The sequence below is a fragment of the Brienomyrus brachyistius genome, chromosome 16 (genome assembly GCF_023856365.1).
Source record: "Brienomyrus brachyistius isolate T26 chromosome 16, BBRACH_0.4, whole genome shotgun sequence".
Classification (NCBI taxonomy): Eukaryota; Metazoa; Chordata; class Actinopteri; order Osteoglossiformes; family Mormyridae; genus Brienomyrus; species Brienomyrus brachyistius.
This window is the reverse complement of record NC_064548.1, coordinates 19,293,455-19,311,139: the sequence shown is the minus strand read 5'-3', so window position 1 is coordinate 19,311,139 and position 17,685 is coordinate 19,293,455. Positions and strand designations below refer to the sequence as shown.

Sequence of the window (17,685 nt, the reverse complement as noted above, 5' to 3'; positions counted from 1 at the left end):
AAAATTCTATGTGGGAGATTTTAAAAGGTCAGTGACATTGGGTTAATATTTAATAGGGCCAGACTGGCTCTGTGCGGGGAAGTTATTTAGTGGGGCAGAGACAAACTGATCAGGTTTGTTCTTTGATTGCAACGCTTCTCAGAAATGCGAGAAAAAAGTAGACATCGTTTTCGAATAAAAGTACACAGTCTAGTTGCGGAATATGGACCCAGCCTCGACAGCAAAAGACACTAAGTTTCCTGGAATTAGATATAAATTTGAATCTGTACTTTTTAATGTAAGATTTTTGTAAAAACTGTTTTCTGGACTTGAACTGTCTGCCTTTGCCTTTAAGATTTCCATTTTGTCCACATGTCCCTTTTGTGGCACAGTAAACTATCTCTTTGCACATGTTATTGCACATGTACCTTTAATTAGTTAATTTTTATTTACATTTATTTTCGTAATGTTCTTTTTTTAAATGCTGTTTAAGTATTGTGTATTTTTTAAATTTGTGTGCCCTGCACTTTTTGCACCATGTCTGCTGTCTTTGCACTTTGTTTATCCTGCCAGGAGCTGGGAGGGAGCAAAAATGTGCTGGGGATTGACTGCCCTGTCCTGTTATGCATGTCTAGTTATGATGGAGCTCTTTGTTGATTGACAGCAGTGTCTTTAGTGGCAGGATGTAGAATAACTCACCACATTAATGGTTTTTAAAGTGTTTTTGTTTTTTTTTGTGAGGAAGAGGTCAAGAAAGTGTTTGTGCTTTCCTGATGTTGCATCGAATCAGGCTCTGTGTGTGTGCGGGGGGGGGGGGGGGGGGGGGGGGGGGTCTTTTGTCTTCTGTGTGATTTCTGTAGCAGCAGTGGTGTGTTTTACACTATCAGGTTCCAGCTTTCATTGGTGGGTCAATTCTTTATTTTTAACGTACTTTTTGCTTCGGGTCAAGTGTTTTGTTTTTTGTCTGTGTGTGTTTTGTCTGTGTGTGTTTTGTTTTTTGTCTGTGTGTTTTGTTTTTTGTCTGTGTGTTTTGTTTTTATTTTTCGTTTCCTAAATTGGAGATGGGAATTCAAGCTTAGTGCTAACAAGGTGTGTAAACAGAAGATAATGTGTGATTAGTGTGAAAAATACAAAAAAAAGTTGTTATACTTAAGTGCTTAGCCAAATACTCATATTCTTCAGCATAAACCCTTGCTGTATATTGGTATATAATAAATATGATATTTGTTGTCTTAGTATATTAAATGTGTCTGGAGGTTGGCACTTCTGAAGAAAAGTGACTTTTAGACGACTGCTCTCTGAACCCTTGTAACACTCAGTTATATGCAAGGTACTTGAAACATGGGGGAACCTGCAAAGAAACAGATTATAATCTTGATAAGGATGTAATATTGTGCGGCGTGTGTTTATTAGCTAGCAGCATGAAGCGTCTTCAATGTAAATAATGAGTCTTTTGCCCCGTATGATGTGTTAGTGTCCCATAGTCCGGCTCCTGGCCATATGTCTGAAAATCCCCCAGAAGGGATTGTTGTTCTGTGTCCTTCAGAGATGCTGAATCTGCTTCATTACAAATAACTTGATGGAACCCTCACTGCCCCGGGACCCTTTGCCCCAGAGAACCTTGGCCTTGTCACCAATTTAGGGATGGGCTTCCAGGAACTCTCTGAAAAACCCATTGATTAGCTTCATGGAGTAAAAAACCCATTAGGAAAACAATATTTATCTATTCTTTGAAACGGAATTGCTGCAGAAAGAATAACAGGAAGCGTGAGCGCATTTGGTAGCTTTACTCATTAAGGGGCAGTGTTATGATCTTAGTAGCCTTGCTAACAGGCCTTGCTCTGCTGGCGATGTGATTGAGTTTCAGCTTTCCCTCAGCGATGTTGTCCTTTTGAAAATGGGAGAGATGATGTGAGAGATCCATCAGAATGGACATGCTGTATTGTTGCCTTTTAGGTAGATTACGGTGTCATTGTGAGGGGAAAATAGCTTGTGTTGAAGTTGTTTTTGAGCGTCATCACCTATAAAGTTATTTTGATTTGTTCCCTGACAGACTTTAAACACTGAAACTCGTTTTAGGTAGGCAAGTGTTCTATGTATTCTTCCAGTTAAAAATGACTGTTAACCAGTCAAAACATTGCTGAGGAATGATCGCCCCGTGGAGTTACACCAGTGGCGACAATACTGTAACATCAAAGCACAGAAGACAATGCATGTACTCCTGTGCATTAACTGTTTAGGATATGTCAGTAAGGGCAGGAATCCGCTGACAAGTTAACCAACACAAGTGCAGCTGAAATACAATACTTGCTGAAGCTTAGTTAGATCCGTGTTGTTTGCGTTGTATTTATGCGTTTCGGGGGACTTGCTGATGGCAGCCAAGCTTTCAAAACACCTTGGATAAATGCCCTGCAAATTGAATGCAGTGGCTGATACAACATCATGGATGGGGCATTTTTTCCCCCTTCATCATTGGTACTTGTAATGTTGTTGAGTGAGCATTGTTTTGTTATAGCCATTCATGAATTATTCAGCTGGGCGCTTTGAGAGGGGGAAAGAGAGAGAGAGACCATGTAAGTGTCAGTACTGTCCCTTATGAGATCAAAGAGAGAAATCTATAGGAGCAGGACTATGGCAACATCTTTGTGGCGCTTATGCTGATTGGTCCCTTGCCTTTTTATCTGTCAGTTTTACATGCTTTTCTACAAAACAGAAGCCAAAGAAGCGCAGGAGATAAACATAAAACATTCATGATTAATGTGGGCCTGCTTAGTCAAAGCAAGCGTGCTTTTCATTTAACGTTGTGGTTTTTACTGCTTTTAATTCTGTTATTTCACCCCTTAATATGAGCCTGTGAGTGATACAGCCTATAAGTGATATTTGATTAAGTTGTTAGAATGATGCATTCTTGGATGTTAAACGTGTTTAAGCCCATCCAATGCATTGTAAGCAAAAATATTTTTAAGATGGTGCCAAGTACACAGTACATAAATATTCCATTGAAACAAATAACATGGGAAGTCATTTTGCAAAAGAATATTATGAATCCTGTTCTATGTGTGTAAATGTGCCGTAAAATGTATGATTTACTGAACTGGGTGTCAAAGTAGCAAATTACATTCCAGCACTGATAGCATTTCTTGCGAGAACTTCCTGCACTGAATCCTGTGCATGCTTGTGACTTTTTTTATTAGTATTGACAGAATTTGCCTTCAGTAAATAGATTATTGCAGTAATCTTGAAATCATGAATGCAGCCAGCTGACATGTTAAAAGATGTGTTTATAGGATATTTGGAAACGGGTAAAGTGTCAACATGCCGCAGTAAGGCGCTAAAGCAAAATGTTCATTTTGCAAGTTTGAAGCACTCCTTCGCACCAACTGACAATGAACTTAAATATTAAATCAAAGGTAACAATTCTCTAGGCAGCCAACATCTTTTAGATACCTAAAAATCCTTAAAACACTGTTTATTAAAAAATATTAGCAACAAAACCAGCATTTATTTGAGTTTCAGAAAATCCATAAATCAACAGTGACCCAAGTGCAACAATTAGAACCAGTTAAAGGTGTAATTCTGAAGCTGAATACTGCATGCTTGAGTTCAGCAAACACCAACAGGGCAATTCAAATTGTGACATGATATTAATATGGAGAATAAGGTAACGAGGTGTGGGTTATCAATTATGCATCAAAAAGAAGCTGAGCTTCAGTAAAGCAAATGAATTCAGTATGTAATCTAATTAGTAAGGGTCTATTACGGCGAGTTACAGAAAGTGAACCTTCGTAAAAGGAATTTATTTACAGTATATGTTCAGTGGTCGGAGCAAAATTGCATTTTAATGTCATCTGAAAGTTAATTTTCTCTCTCTCTCTCTCTCTCTCTCTCTCCCTCTCTCCCTCTCTCTCTACCTCTCTCTCCCTCCCTCTCTCTCTATCTCTCTCTCTCTTTCTCTCCATCCCTTCCTTGCATTTCCGTTTCAGTTCCAGACCGGGAAGGCCCCCAAAAAGGTCACAAAGTGTCTCATCCCAAGAGAGTCCGCATATCATGCTGAACTCGGTACCCAGCCTTATGTCACCAGCTGTCATTCCACCCGCAGGTAAATTCTGGGCCTTTTCTCCAGTGACGTCTCCTGGGTCTCCACTACCATTTACCAGTATGAACTGATGTGTAAACTAGTAGTCTCTCAGATTCTTCAGTGCGTTTAATTTTTTTTTTTAATTTAATAATATATAAATGCTTGAATTAATAAAAATAAATTCTCCTTTTCTTTGAAAAAGCAATACCTACAGTATTATAGTCATTATATTTTAAAAGAATTTATTTTGATGTAGCAATATCCTTTTATGTAGATTTTAGTCAAATTCAGCCAGAATGACGGAACATGTCCATCAGGACATAGATCAACAAGATGATTCGCTCCTCTGTGGCTGCATGAAGCTGGTGCTTTATTTTCTCAAGCTTCAATATAGACAAATATGGAACTAATAATAATGCAAATTCCATGGATTAAACCCAAGCTGATTTTGTGTAGCTTTAGATGGCATCAGAATGCATATTACCTTTACAAGAGAGCTGTAATCAGGTATTTCATGCCAGCACTGGGACCAAATGGCTTTCAAAATTCAAAAGCACATGGAAGGGTGTAGGGCTGTGCGATATGACGATATGTATATCGGATGGCAAAATGAAAACGGCTATCGTTTCATATTATACTGTGTTTTATTTTGCGGTGTCTCAAAATACACTGTTTACCGCAACATTTTTTCATCATTTGGACGACAATTTATTACGCGCCACTTCATGAGATGTGACACTTCTATGAAAGTTTTTATTGGACTTTAGTGTTTGTAACCCACAGAAGACAATCCACAAATATGTACCACAATCCACAAACATCCACAAATATGTTTTTTGTTTTTTAAATATGTTGTGTAAAATGATATCCATAAAAATTTGTAGTGTTTTGCACATTTGTGGATCACCACCTGTCTACTGCATTCGTAAATCGTTACATTTGTGACTTTCCTCCTATTTATTTGTGAATTTTTGTCCAGTTCCTACTGCTACGTATTTAAAAATGCTTTTGGGGGGAGGGGGGTCAGAGGTGGAATATGAGTGAAATTTTAATGTTAATTACATTCATTTTAATGTTAATTACGTTAATTTTAGCCAGATAAATGAACAGAAATTGGATAGACTGGAATGGACCTGGCGGGCGACATGGTGGTGCAGTGGTTAGCACTGTAGGGGGCGGCATGGTGGTGCAGTGGTTAGCACTGTTGCCTCACACCTCTGGGACCCGGGTTCGAGTCTCCGCCTGGGTCACATGTGTGCGGAGTTTGCATGTTCTCCCGTGTCGTCGTGGGGTTTCCACCGGGTACTCCGGTTTCCCCCCACAGTCCGAAAACATGCTGATGCTAATTTACTTGCTAAATTGCCCGTAGGAATGCATGTGTGAGTGGATGGTGTGTGAGTGTGCCCTGCGATGGGCTGGCCCCCCATCCTGGGTTGTTCCCTGCCTTGTGCCCATTGCTTCTGGGATAGGCTCCGGACTCCCCGCAACCCAGTAGGATAAGCGGTTTGGAAAATGGATGGATGGATGGATGGATGGATGGATGGAATGGACCTTTAGCTCGGTTTAAGGTCCTCTCCCCATTGATACAGTTTTTGAGTTTCCACATCCAAAGCAGAAACTCTGCCTCTTATAATCCCTCTATTAGTCCTTAGTGGAACATCCATACCTTCTATCCCATGTTTAGTAGTGAGGTGTCCTGCATGGGTGTTGTATGCGATGAGGTATATATACATGATCTGGAGAGCAGGTTGCAGGTTCTGTGAGGGATTCTAACATGGATTCTAGATCCAGGTCAATCGTTAGCTCAGAATTTATCCTGGATAAAAAACAAATCAAGAATCAAGAATTTATATATTGTCGGATCACAACCAATTCTACACCCTTTTTGCCTGGATTCAGTCCAGCTGTGTGTTTTGAGGTCTCAGTAATATGGAGGAATACTAAGCAAAATGCAAACATCATAAAAGTTAGCATAATGATGTTAGAATTATTGAATGTTTCTTTAGACTAAAATAACCTTATAATGTATTGAGCAGAAGTTACAGCTCAAGCCTGGAGTCCAAAAAACGCAGCCTATCGCACGGCACACACTGACACATTGAGGGAAATTCAGAGTCACTAATCCACTCCGACCGTATGTCTTTGGGATAGGAGTGGAAATCCACACAAGCAGAAGACTCAAATTTCACACGCACGCTCAGACACACAGCTAAAATTGGCATGGAACCCACAATGCTAGATTTGTGAGATCAGAGGGCTGCCGACACAATTCTACTCTCATTTAAACTAACTAAATAAAATGAAGGGAACGGATTAATTTACTTTGCTAACGCAGTATAAAAGGTTCAGTTCTACACATTTTGGCTGTAATCTCAGGGCTGACACAGATTACTTCAGTGTAGACTGTTGCTTTAGCAATAAGGAAGAAATGTAGTTTGGCAGTAAGACCTTTATTTGGAATGTGGAATTTCAAGCAATGAAAAGCATATTTGGATTCGGCGTTGGGTAAATGAATCGGTGTGATGAATCAGGAATGTGATGCTGTAGTAACTACTGTTATTGTTCTGTTACCTTTTTTTTCAACATCTCTGACGAAATGGAAACAAAAACACTCTGAATGCTGGTTTTTTTTTTTCCTGCTGATCCTGATCTGGGTACATATCCTTGAATTTGTTTTCTTGTTAATATTTGATTGTGTTAGGGTAGGTTCTGACATGATTTAACAGAAGAACAGTAAATATTTTTCCTGTATCTATCTGTGTTTTTCCTTTGAGTTCCTGTTTCAGGCAGATCAGAGAGTGCCGTTGTTTGCCCTTGTGGGAGGGTAAATCTGTTTTTCTTGAAAGTCTGTTTCAGATATGTACCGAACTTCACCACAAAATACTGCGTAACAATATAACAGAGCAGACATGCCTGGCCACTGCTGGCCACTAGGAGGCGATAGTAAAGTCATGGCTTTACGTTCTTTTTTTAAAAAAACATCAACCTGTAATGGACGTATAGGAGTGATACTCACACGTCTTGTTTTTAGATAAACACTGTGTGTTTTCTTTTTCCTTGACATGCTGAACTGATTGAAAGGTAGTGATAACTTTTAGTAAATATTAGTTACACAATTTATTTCAGGAGTTATAATGAGAGTAAGGATTTTGTATACGGAAAGGACAGAAATTAAGGTACTTATTAAGCAGCTGTAAAAACCAACTGACATTTCATTACTGTGGATGCAGTGGATTTTGCTTTGTCATTATAGAGTATTCAGTGTAGATTGATTACAGTACATAAAAAATGAGTTTTAATTTTTGAATTAGGCTTTAACATCCAAAAATTAGAAAATTGTGAAAAGGTCTGAATAATTTCTGCTTTTAGGGATTACCGTAGTTTATTTGTAGTTATTTAATTATCTATGACTACCCACTGTATATTGGGTTTAAATATTAAAATGTACTTAAAAAATTCTGGGCCTTCATTCTTGATCTAACATGGACTAAATAACTTAGGTGTTAAGTAATGTACCATTAAACAAATGATCTTTCAATTTAAATAATCACCACCCTACCTGAAAGAGTAATTCAATATATACATATATGAGTATATATGGGTTTGGCTTTATTTACTAAGGCGTAGGTAATCAGAATGAAATTTTATCCACACTGACTACGAAAGAGCTCACATGTGTTCTGGATTTGTTAAAAGGCTGTTCTGACACCATGAACGTATGGGGCAGCGTGCATGATAATTAATAAAGAACGATGTAACAGCACACAAAGGCATAGCAAAGACAAGTCATTCCCACACAACTTCCTGCATAATAATAGATCTCTCATATTTATTTAATATGACATCTGCTCCGAGGGTTTTCAGGCAGTAATTTTTGCCACATTCTCCTGAAAAGAACAAGTAGATTAATAAATCAGGCTGCTCTGGCAAAGCTGAACTCGCGGTTTCTTACTGAACCTGTCAGACAAAAATTAAGGAAATTTGAAGGGAATAAAGTACATCTATTTAATCTTTTTAAAATATTTATGAAGTGCTAAAAAAAGAATGGAAAATGTGGGTAATCGTAATGGCAGGGGTGTAAAGGTGCACAGTACTTATAAGTCCTGTGTAAAATCTATGACTGAAAATCGTTGGAATGATTCTAAGAATGATAAATTACTGAGCAACCCAATAAAAAATGACCTTCACGTCAGAAACATATGTCACAATAATGTTTCCTAGGTATGCTGACAGGATCAGTATCCATGCTATATTAGGAATCTCAAATTAGATGTTGGATTACCCTTATAAAATGACCACAGTGGTGAAGGTATCCCCATTTATGTGTCATTTCCTGCACATCACAACTGAATATAAAGTCATTTCTCAGTTTCGGTTGTGACATTACACCAGCAGTTCCTGCTTGCTGAACACATCCCATCCAGTATTTAATTTTTAATTTAATCTATTGCTATATCATTGATTTATACTGCTGTAAGTTGACTGTCATGCCTCTCAGGAGGATGAGATGGTGGCCTCACACCTCCAGGGTTGGGAATTTGAACCCCAAATCCAGTGGTGGGCATGGTTTTTTTTTCGTTAGCACACTATTGGCTGACTACATGCTGATTGATCGATAACTTCAGGGTTAAGTTCGTCTGGGCTAAATGTAAGTGAATGGTGATAAAGTCCATTTAAACTTGATTTCTTACTTAGCCAGAGAGTTTGTTGGATTCAAGGTATCCCAGTTTAAATGGACTTTATCATCATTTACTTACATTTATCCCACACTACCTTAACTCCGGAAAACCATCCGGCTAAGCATGAAATCCTGATTTGTGAAACAGGCCCCTGGTTGTATTTTCTGGGTTTTGATTGCCTGAGCTATAGAGCAATACAGAGCTGACATCCTCTTTTCTAGTTCCGGGTAAATGGCGCCATGTTTGTTGTCCCCAAGCAGCTTCACTGAGGGCGGAATGTCAGCATGCACTAGTTGTGAAATAGGGCTTCTCCGGTGAAAAAGGCATGCCTCTTGCGAGTTTAGCCGTTAGCATTTATCATTAGCTTCCGCTGCATTTTTTAATGGTTTATCAGTTTAGCATTATCAGATTAAACTTTGCAGTTAGCGGATTAGCAGATGTCGAAGCTAACTTTCCGGTTAGCTGTGTCTGCCACTGCCCAAGTCCATATCTCCCACCAAGATGAGCAGAAACACTGAGAACTTACAAAATCCTCATTGAATATATATATTTTTATTATTATTCTGAGACACTGGTATTTGTGTCTTTTTATTGGTCCAAATAAAGAGCAGCTGAAGTACCAAAATGAAATATGTATCTTTTTAAAGACCCATGTAATTTTGTGAAGCATTGGCATGTCCTTGTGGTCAAACAGGTCTCACAGCTTCAGCTGCCACTAGTGCGGTAATCTCTGAAGCCATGAAAGTAAAGAAGATCAAGCTGGAGATCATGAGCAGCTACCAGAGTGGCGGTAAATACCATGGTGCCGACTCCGAGAACGGGGACCTCAGCTCCAGTGTTGGTGAGTTCTCCTGTCTCCTCTCTCTTCCTTACTGTAGAAATGGGCTTGACAGGCCTGTTGCAGGAATGATGTGTGGCCTGTTGGCTTTCCCGTATAAACCCCCCCTTAATCTCTCAGGAATTACCATTAGGATAAATATCGTGGTGTTTGAGTTGTGAAGACATAGTGAGACAGACGACAAAACTCAGCTCAATGAAAGCTTTTTATTAGACATCTCTAAAAGAACATAGCAGAACCACAAAGCATGGATCTTGATCTGCCATTTCAAAGCAGGTGCAATATGGGGGGGGGGTGTCACACATTTCACTAGCACTTTAAGACATGGTAGGGGGATACTCAGACGCAAAGTGGCACACAAACGATAGTAATTAAAGCGCATAGATATGCTGGTACTGTAGGAAGGTTACAATAAAAGCTGTAGGGTGGGGAAGCAACAACAACACACCCGAAGGGGGAGTGGTACACTTGGGGGAAATACAAATAAATTGCAGGCGTGGGGTGACCCTGGGTCGTCTGCGACACGCAGCAAACCATTTTCAGGAGCTTGCACAGGTCAGCCGCGGTGGTGCAGAGCTATTTAATTGAAAGACCAAATGGCTATCAGGATTTGGTTCACCAAATGGGCCACCATTGGGCCCCTGAGCAAGGCCCATAGCCCCAACTGCTCCAGGACTGCTGGACATTGGGTGACCCTGCACTGTGACCTGTCTCATCAACAACAGACAAGACAGGCAAAGAACAGTTTCCCTACATGGATGAATAAAGTATCATTGTTATATTCTATTCGCTGTAGGGGCACGTGGAAAAAAAAACATCTTTAGTTTACCCGGAGGGTAGCAAGATACCTCAGTGTGTCACACTGTTACCGCCCATCTCCTGGGTTAGGAGTTTGAATCTTGCCTCTGCTCTATATGTGTGTCAGTATAGTGTTGTTGGGGCAATGTTTTGATCAGATCCAAAAAAAAATAAATACAGGCTTAGTTGAAATTATTTACTCTACTGAGTGTCACACAACAACATGCTTCAGTGTAGTGTTTGTACGGCTCCACCTTCCTCATCCTATCGTAGCTTCTCTTATAGCACTAAACCACAAGTCGTGTGACCATCAACATGCACACCTTTCTAAAAACAGAAGGTAGCTTGATCTTAAGTACTCGCGTACTTCTCATGATCTTTCATTGATCTTTCGCCTCCTTCAAGACTTGGCTTCTTTTTCCGCTCTGTCTAGTTCCTGAACCGCAGAATGTCTTCCTCTGCTATATGGTCCACCCTTCCACGGTGGTCAGGGGTGCAGGACCCCCTGTTATCTGTAAAAACTGAGTAAAATCTTTTGGTCCCCTTTCACTTTGCTCCACGAGCAGGCGAAGAGTGTATACTCATGGAGCAACGTGAAAAGATACAAGAACGTGAGACACAAAGATCACTGTAAGATATCGCGTGAGAGGCTGCCGTAGACACTAAAAATCTCCATCACATGTAGAGTGTTTTCCCAGTTTTGTGCAGGTTTTCTCTGGGTATTTTCTTCCCATTTCTAATGACATGCAGGTAGGCTAATCGGCGTCTCTCGGCTGCCCATAGCGTACGACAATGATTGTGCACACATCTCTCCAATGGCCTGGCATCCTCTCCAGGCTGCACGTTTAGAAGATGATGAATGTAAATTATAGGTGGAGGAATCTTTAGCTATTTTGGTAATGCACAATTAATGGAATACCTTTGCCTCTTGATATCGATTTTCTTTGACGTGACTGTTGAAGTTCAAGGATGAAACGTTGCGCAGCTCAATATGTTACAGGCATTGCATTTAATACAAGGGGTAAAAAAAAATGCATCTTCACGTAAATCGATTATCAGAAAGATTTATCCGTGGCTTGTCTTCAGTGGGATGGTCAAATGGATTTCTGAATGTATTTTAATTGAAACAGTAGACTTACTGTAAAGGCTTGAATTCATTGGCATTGAAGGCAGGTTGCATTTCGAGCTGAATCCATTAAGGAGGCGAATGCAGATAAAGGTTAACCTTTAAAAAAAAAACTAAATATGTTATAAAGTCACTAAAACAAACCAGACTGTGAGTTGTATTAACAGGGCCGTGACAGCAAGCGTCATTGGGACCTGGTCCCAGTGTTTCAATTTACATTTTAACCTTGAGCACCAAGCCTCTACTGAATGATGTGAATTGTAACACTGGGAGGTAGTCTCTTAAGAAGCAAAAAGCTGTGCTGAGATTGGTTAAATATGTGACAGTAACCCTGTTATCCCATCTACCAAGAATGGGTTTCCTTTTCTTTAATATTTACCTGCACCATTAAGACGGCCGTGTGTGCGGTGATGGACAATCTGCCAGTGTCATCTGAAGGTGACCTGTCGGCACATGCTGACAAATCTTATCCCTGCAGAAATGTGCAAAATAAATCATTAGATCAGGCAGCCGCTCATACCAGATTTATGATTTGAATTAATGTTACGATTGGTGGGAATAGGAGCCAAGAAAAATGATGTCGGGCACTTATGGCTGATATTGATTGCAGGATGTCTGTCCAATTTCTTGTTTATCTACAGCAGGCACATGACTAGGGGACCTGTCGGAGTTACGTAGAGTAGCGTGTCATTGTGGCCTGTTTCTTTTCCCCTTGTTGTTTAAGCATGCTGCTGTTCACTGTAGTATCCCACATATCGTGATAGCTGGCTTGTTTGACATATCAAAAGAACAGACCCTTTGTACCTCATAAAGGTTGCGATAAAGTATCGAATCATAAAATTCCCAGGGGAAAAGTCATTCTGACTGTCGGCTTGGATTTCAGTAACAGTACATTTTTTTATTGCCATTTCATTACAGCTTTAGCTTCATTTTCTTTTCTGAATGCTTAAGTTTTCATATTACTATCAATAGATTAACCCTCTGAAATTTTCATTTCTTGACGGAAATTGCTACAACTAACATTCCTCCCTCAAAGCCTATGGGTGTGGTTTCAAAAGAGAACAGTCTGTTACAGTGAGAGCCACCTTTATAAAGTAACGTGCTGTTAATTGAAAAGAGTGGAAGTGGTGATTGGAACTCTGTAAAAGGGGATGTCCATTGGCCATGATGTCTCTATGCATATTCTAGACAGAGCTCTCTGCTCGAGGACCACGGTCGTTAGCAAGGACAAAGTTACTCACCTTTATCAGAGCATCTCATTAATATTTATCTTATTTGTTTTATCATTTTTAACCTGTTTCCAAAAATATTTGCTGTAAAGCAATGGGTTATGGTGGTGCCCTTTTTGGAGACAGAGGTGTGAAGATCAGAGGAGAGATTCTGTGAATGAGATAGGAAATGAGAGGAAAAATCGGATTGTATCAGATCCACATATAATTCTGCACTGTGCTTTTAACAAGATGACACAAACAATTCCTGTGTATTTAAGTGTTAAAAGGTCAATTTGGATGCATAAGCACTCTGCATGCTTGTGTGTGTGTGTGTGTGTGTGTGTGTGTGTGTGTGTGTGTGTGTGTGTGTGTGTGTGTGTGTGTGTGTAGCCTGCCAACTCTCCAGGTCATGTTCCTCTCCAGGGAATACGTTTTATTTCTCCTCTATTTTGATTAATACACTACTACCTCTTCAGTCTTCAGTATCCCAGTTTGGACTATGAAAAACATTTAGTCAACGAGATCCCCTGCAGCAGAAGGGCTCAGTGCATTGTGTGTTTTATTCTCTGTTTTCTTTTCCTGAAATCCTACAAAGTTTCCCTGCCCATTTCTTGTATATTCTTATATACCCAATGTATTATATAAATGTATCTACACACATGCATTATCCATTGCATCTCCTGCTGTAATGTTAGGTCCATGTTTTGTACTGGATCTCATCAAAAAAAGCTGCAGGAAAGGCTGAAAGTGTGAACAGTGTCTCTTGCTCTTCGCCAGGGATCCGCAGACTGGCCCAGCTGCCATCTCAGGCTGGCTACTGTGATTTAATTAGTCTGTTTATGTCCTTTCTAATAATAAATTCTGCTCTGTAGAAGGGCAAATGTAGCCAGAATGTGGCTCTCGTTAGCGATGGGGCTGGACCCCACAGTGTATGGACCACATTTCAGCTATGCGGCTGCTTATCGCAGAATCACTGTAGACACTGCGTCACATGTTCTGTAGAGGCCTGATTAGCCTCTGTCGTTTACCGAATGTTTGATTAGCAGTGCTACTCTCATTACCTGGAGTAAGATGGCTAGTGTTGTGTTAAAAAAATCTGGAACGACAGAGTTCTCTAGAAGCTAAGTCAATGTGATGGTGGATATAACAATGTCAGGTGACAAGCACTTGAATTCACTTTGCCTGGGTGTGGAGGTGGATATTTCAGGTACAGAAGGTAAAAATCCAGACCAAGATTTTGTTTCACCAACCAGCTGAGTTTATCGGAGTCACGGTCACAGAGTTATAGAGTCACAGTCACAGAGACCTGAACTGGTTGGTTCAAATAAAATCTTGGTCTGGATTTTTTCTTTCAGGACCTTTGCCTGTGTTTTGTACTAATCACACTCGACTGAGTTGTTTTAACTCCCTGGAAATGTGCCCAAATGCTGTTGCCAAAACTTTCACCCCAGTATAGCCCTTCTGTTTTGTTTAAATATCGTTCCCTTTTGGCAGAAAACAGAATAGCAGTCCTGTTATTTATCACTGCTAGATTTGTTAAATCCATCGCCCCAGGGAACATCATTTTGAGTAATATCTGAATGTGTTATTACATTTGGACTTTATTCTGAAATATTTCTAGCACTTGGTTGGCCTCCACAGCAGATAGATACAGTAATAGTGCCTTGACCCCGCTCACTCTTGCTCACTCTCTTGCACCATGTCTCTCTCACAAACACATCCTAACTTTCCGGAAAGAAACACACATAAAATAGTGACTAGAAGATCCTTTCCTAGAGACCCATTTCTAGTAACTGAGTAACTTACTTTGTGGTGTTTGCCCAATAAATGCCAGATCTGCATGGTCACGTTCTTACTCATTCTTTTGGCCTAACAGCAAACACAGTGGGATGAGAATTGTGACTGACACAAACGCTACATACCGCTGCGTTACCAGCTTTGCTCTTTCTCCTAAGCCGTTAACTAACCAAGCTCGTTACACTTTGCACAGTCAAATAAGATAATTTTATGAATAATCAACACGAGGCGATTAAATTCCACCATTTCACATTTATTGATTAACTGTTGGTTATGATACAAGGTCCTCAATGAGTTAAGTTTACATACTAAGTCATACCGTGTTTCACCACTCGCTTTGGTGTCTCTGGGGGTCTGGAAGTGAGCAGAAAAACGCTTTAAAATATGTAATGAGATATTCATTGTAAACCATTATATGGGATATTATTGAGGGGGATTATCCCCCCTTATACTTTTGTATAAGTAAAACTCCCATGAGCTGGAGATCATGCTGTTGTTGCAAAGGACCCAGATTCAAGCCTGGACTGGGCCAGGTCACTTTTTTGGGGCGGTGAGTAGCTCTGTAGTTTAGGACTCTGCTGGTAATGGGACCAAGACATCTAGTAAGTTGGTCCCGCCTCCGCTAGTTGCTTGGACCCACCCTCCTTGTAATTTGATTGGTTGTTTCTGGATTCTCTGCTGATAACTGGACGTTGGCTGTTTCAAATCCCATGGTGGGCAGAGTGCTTTCATCATTGGGCCCATAATCCCAGTTGTTCCTGAGACTAACTCACCCTTCTGTCCCCGCTGAACATTTATTTGGATAAAAGCATCTGATAAATACGTTTAAATTAATAACAATGCTGCATAAACTGTGTTTTCTATCCCAAGTGGAGCATGCTTATGTATTGCACTCCTTACCATGAAAAAAATGTGGCAGGGAGGGTATGATTTGCAGAAGGTGCAAGGAGGCAGCTGAAATAGTACTTCGCTCATAAGCCTGCTGGAATGGATGCCGACTGGCATTGACTGAAAGGGATTTTCTACTAAGTATCACACAAATCCAATTTATTCATCTGTCTTTTGACAAACCCTGTGTGAGTTTTATTGATTCCTCCTGGATATATCGGTCCTTGATGGAAAGAACTGCTAGTAATGTCCTTTGCTTGCAACAGACACCGGGTATCAAATATCACCAGGTTTCATCTGAAACTAGGTGAAATAAATATCAAGTTCTGCAGCCAGTAATACCTGCTGAAGGTCAGTAGAGTGACGCACCATATCATCAATTGAAAATGAATCATTTTAATTACGCTCAAATACGTTGGTGGTTGATGTGTTAAGTTCTCAGATGTTCACTGTAGCCTTGTGTCAGTCAGCGCCTTGTGTCAGTCAGCGCCTTGTTAGACTTGGGAATGTAATAGACCATATGTTTCTGTGTCTTCTCAATAAGAAAACATTTCAGTTCTTTTATTACAGCCCAGTTCCTTTTTTAGAAAACAATCTTGGAACTTAAATTGGATCTTAATCAACCAGTTTCAACTGCAATTTTAGAATTCTGTGGTAGACATCAGGTACTAAGGATAAAGCGTTTGTTAATTACAATTTCTGATAAGGATAGGAGAGGAGGAAATGGAGGAGAGAAGACATATATGTACTGCATGATACGCATCTATTCATATGGAGCTTATCATCCCAGGTTTTATGTTGAAATGATTAGGGGTCAGTGCTGAAGTCTTTCTAACCATTTTAAATTAATATCATTGGTTTGAGTTGTCATATGAAATGGCAGAATGCTGGGTAGCTATACATGTTAGGGAGTTTGTGTAGCCGAAAACCAGCAGTTAAGTGGGGGCATTCACGACCAGCTACGGACAGGCGGTGATCGCTGACTGACGATGCTGTGAAAGGGAAAGATATGATATATGGTGTCTAGGAGAGTCACATGCCTTATTGGCGTTAACAGGCAGGAATATAAAAACAGCTGTTCTGATATTAGCTGTGTCGTGAAAGCTTAGAGGGTCTGGTGTTTGCTAAATGCATAAGAACAGTTTGTCGGAAGAGACCAAACCTTTTATATATCTACACAAGGAGTTTTTAGTTGGTTGTCATTGATAACCAGCACTGAATAGGGGAATTGAAATGTGCCTGTAACCCCAACCTTTGGTGAAGTTCAAAATATATTAATTAATGATTATATACTTACACAGAAAATCTTCACACCATGCTCCAGACTATCAGAAGGCTAAATCACACATTTGATTAACTGGTGATTGTTTGGATGACAAATCAGCAAAAGGAGCCTCAGCTGGTGAAGGTCTTTGAGTTGTCTGCAGAAGTACCTGAGAAAATTCATAGAAGACCGACATGAATTAAACAGAACCAGTGTGGTCTGATAGAGAAAATTAGTATTTGCTGTCAGACATGAGTTCAGCTCCTGAGTTGACATTCACTCTTCAAGCACAAGAAACAGGACACAGAAGAATCTTTATATTGGGCAATAAAACCGTGGTTCCAAAGAGGTCTCAGACCTCCCTGTGCCCTTAGTAGCAAAGAGAAAAATGAGTGTAATCACCCAGTTCCTTGTCATAGTTGTGTTGATATTATGTCAGGACTGGCAGGTAGTCTTAGCCACATTGTTTTATATTGGCATAAAAAAATTAAATTGCATTTTTGCGTGCTGTAAAATTAAGATGAACTTTAATGATCCAATTCGATTTATGTTTTACGTTCTCTATTTAGCAGACACCTTTGTACAAAGCAACATGCAAGTCAGGCTAATAATACATTACAAATATACAGGACAAAAGTGTCAAGGAGTTAACTAGGAATACGTGAAGTCAGGGTGAGCATCCAACGAATGCACAGGTACAAGTGTGTGCAGAACTGGAGCAGGAGCTGCACGACAATGTCGAACAAAGCAAGAACGTACTGTAATGCATAAGACTACTCAAGGACCAGAAATGCAACATAAGAACATTCAGGGAACCTAATGAGGAATCAGGCAAGTAGAGGAAATCAAATGGGGTCTTGAGGTTTTTTGAAGGTGAGGCCGGAGTCTGATGACTGACTGTGGATCCGTCATTGTACTATTGGAGAACCACACAGTACAAACCATCAAGAGTTTAGTTCCTTGAGTGGTGGAGGGGGCTCCCAGAAGTGCTTAGGGGAAATTCTGGGGTAAGCAATGGCGAATGCAG

The 17,685-nt window shown here is 40.1% G+C and overlaps 1 protein-coding gene across 1 annotated transcript in view; it reads left to right on the top strand.

Moving 5' to 3' along the window:
* Positions 1-17,685, top strand: part of LOC125710030 (dachshund homolog 1-like) — a 79,663-nt gene that overhangs the window by 31,557 nt on the left and 30,421 nt on the right. The window contains exons 2-3 of the mRNA XM_048979190.1: positions 3,963-4,078; positions 9,431-9,577. Coding sequence (XP_048835147.1) covers positions 3,963-4,078; positions 9,431-9,577 — 263 coding nt within the window. The remainder of the gene's footprint in view (positions 1-3,962; positions 4,079-9,430; positions 9,578-17,685) is intronic.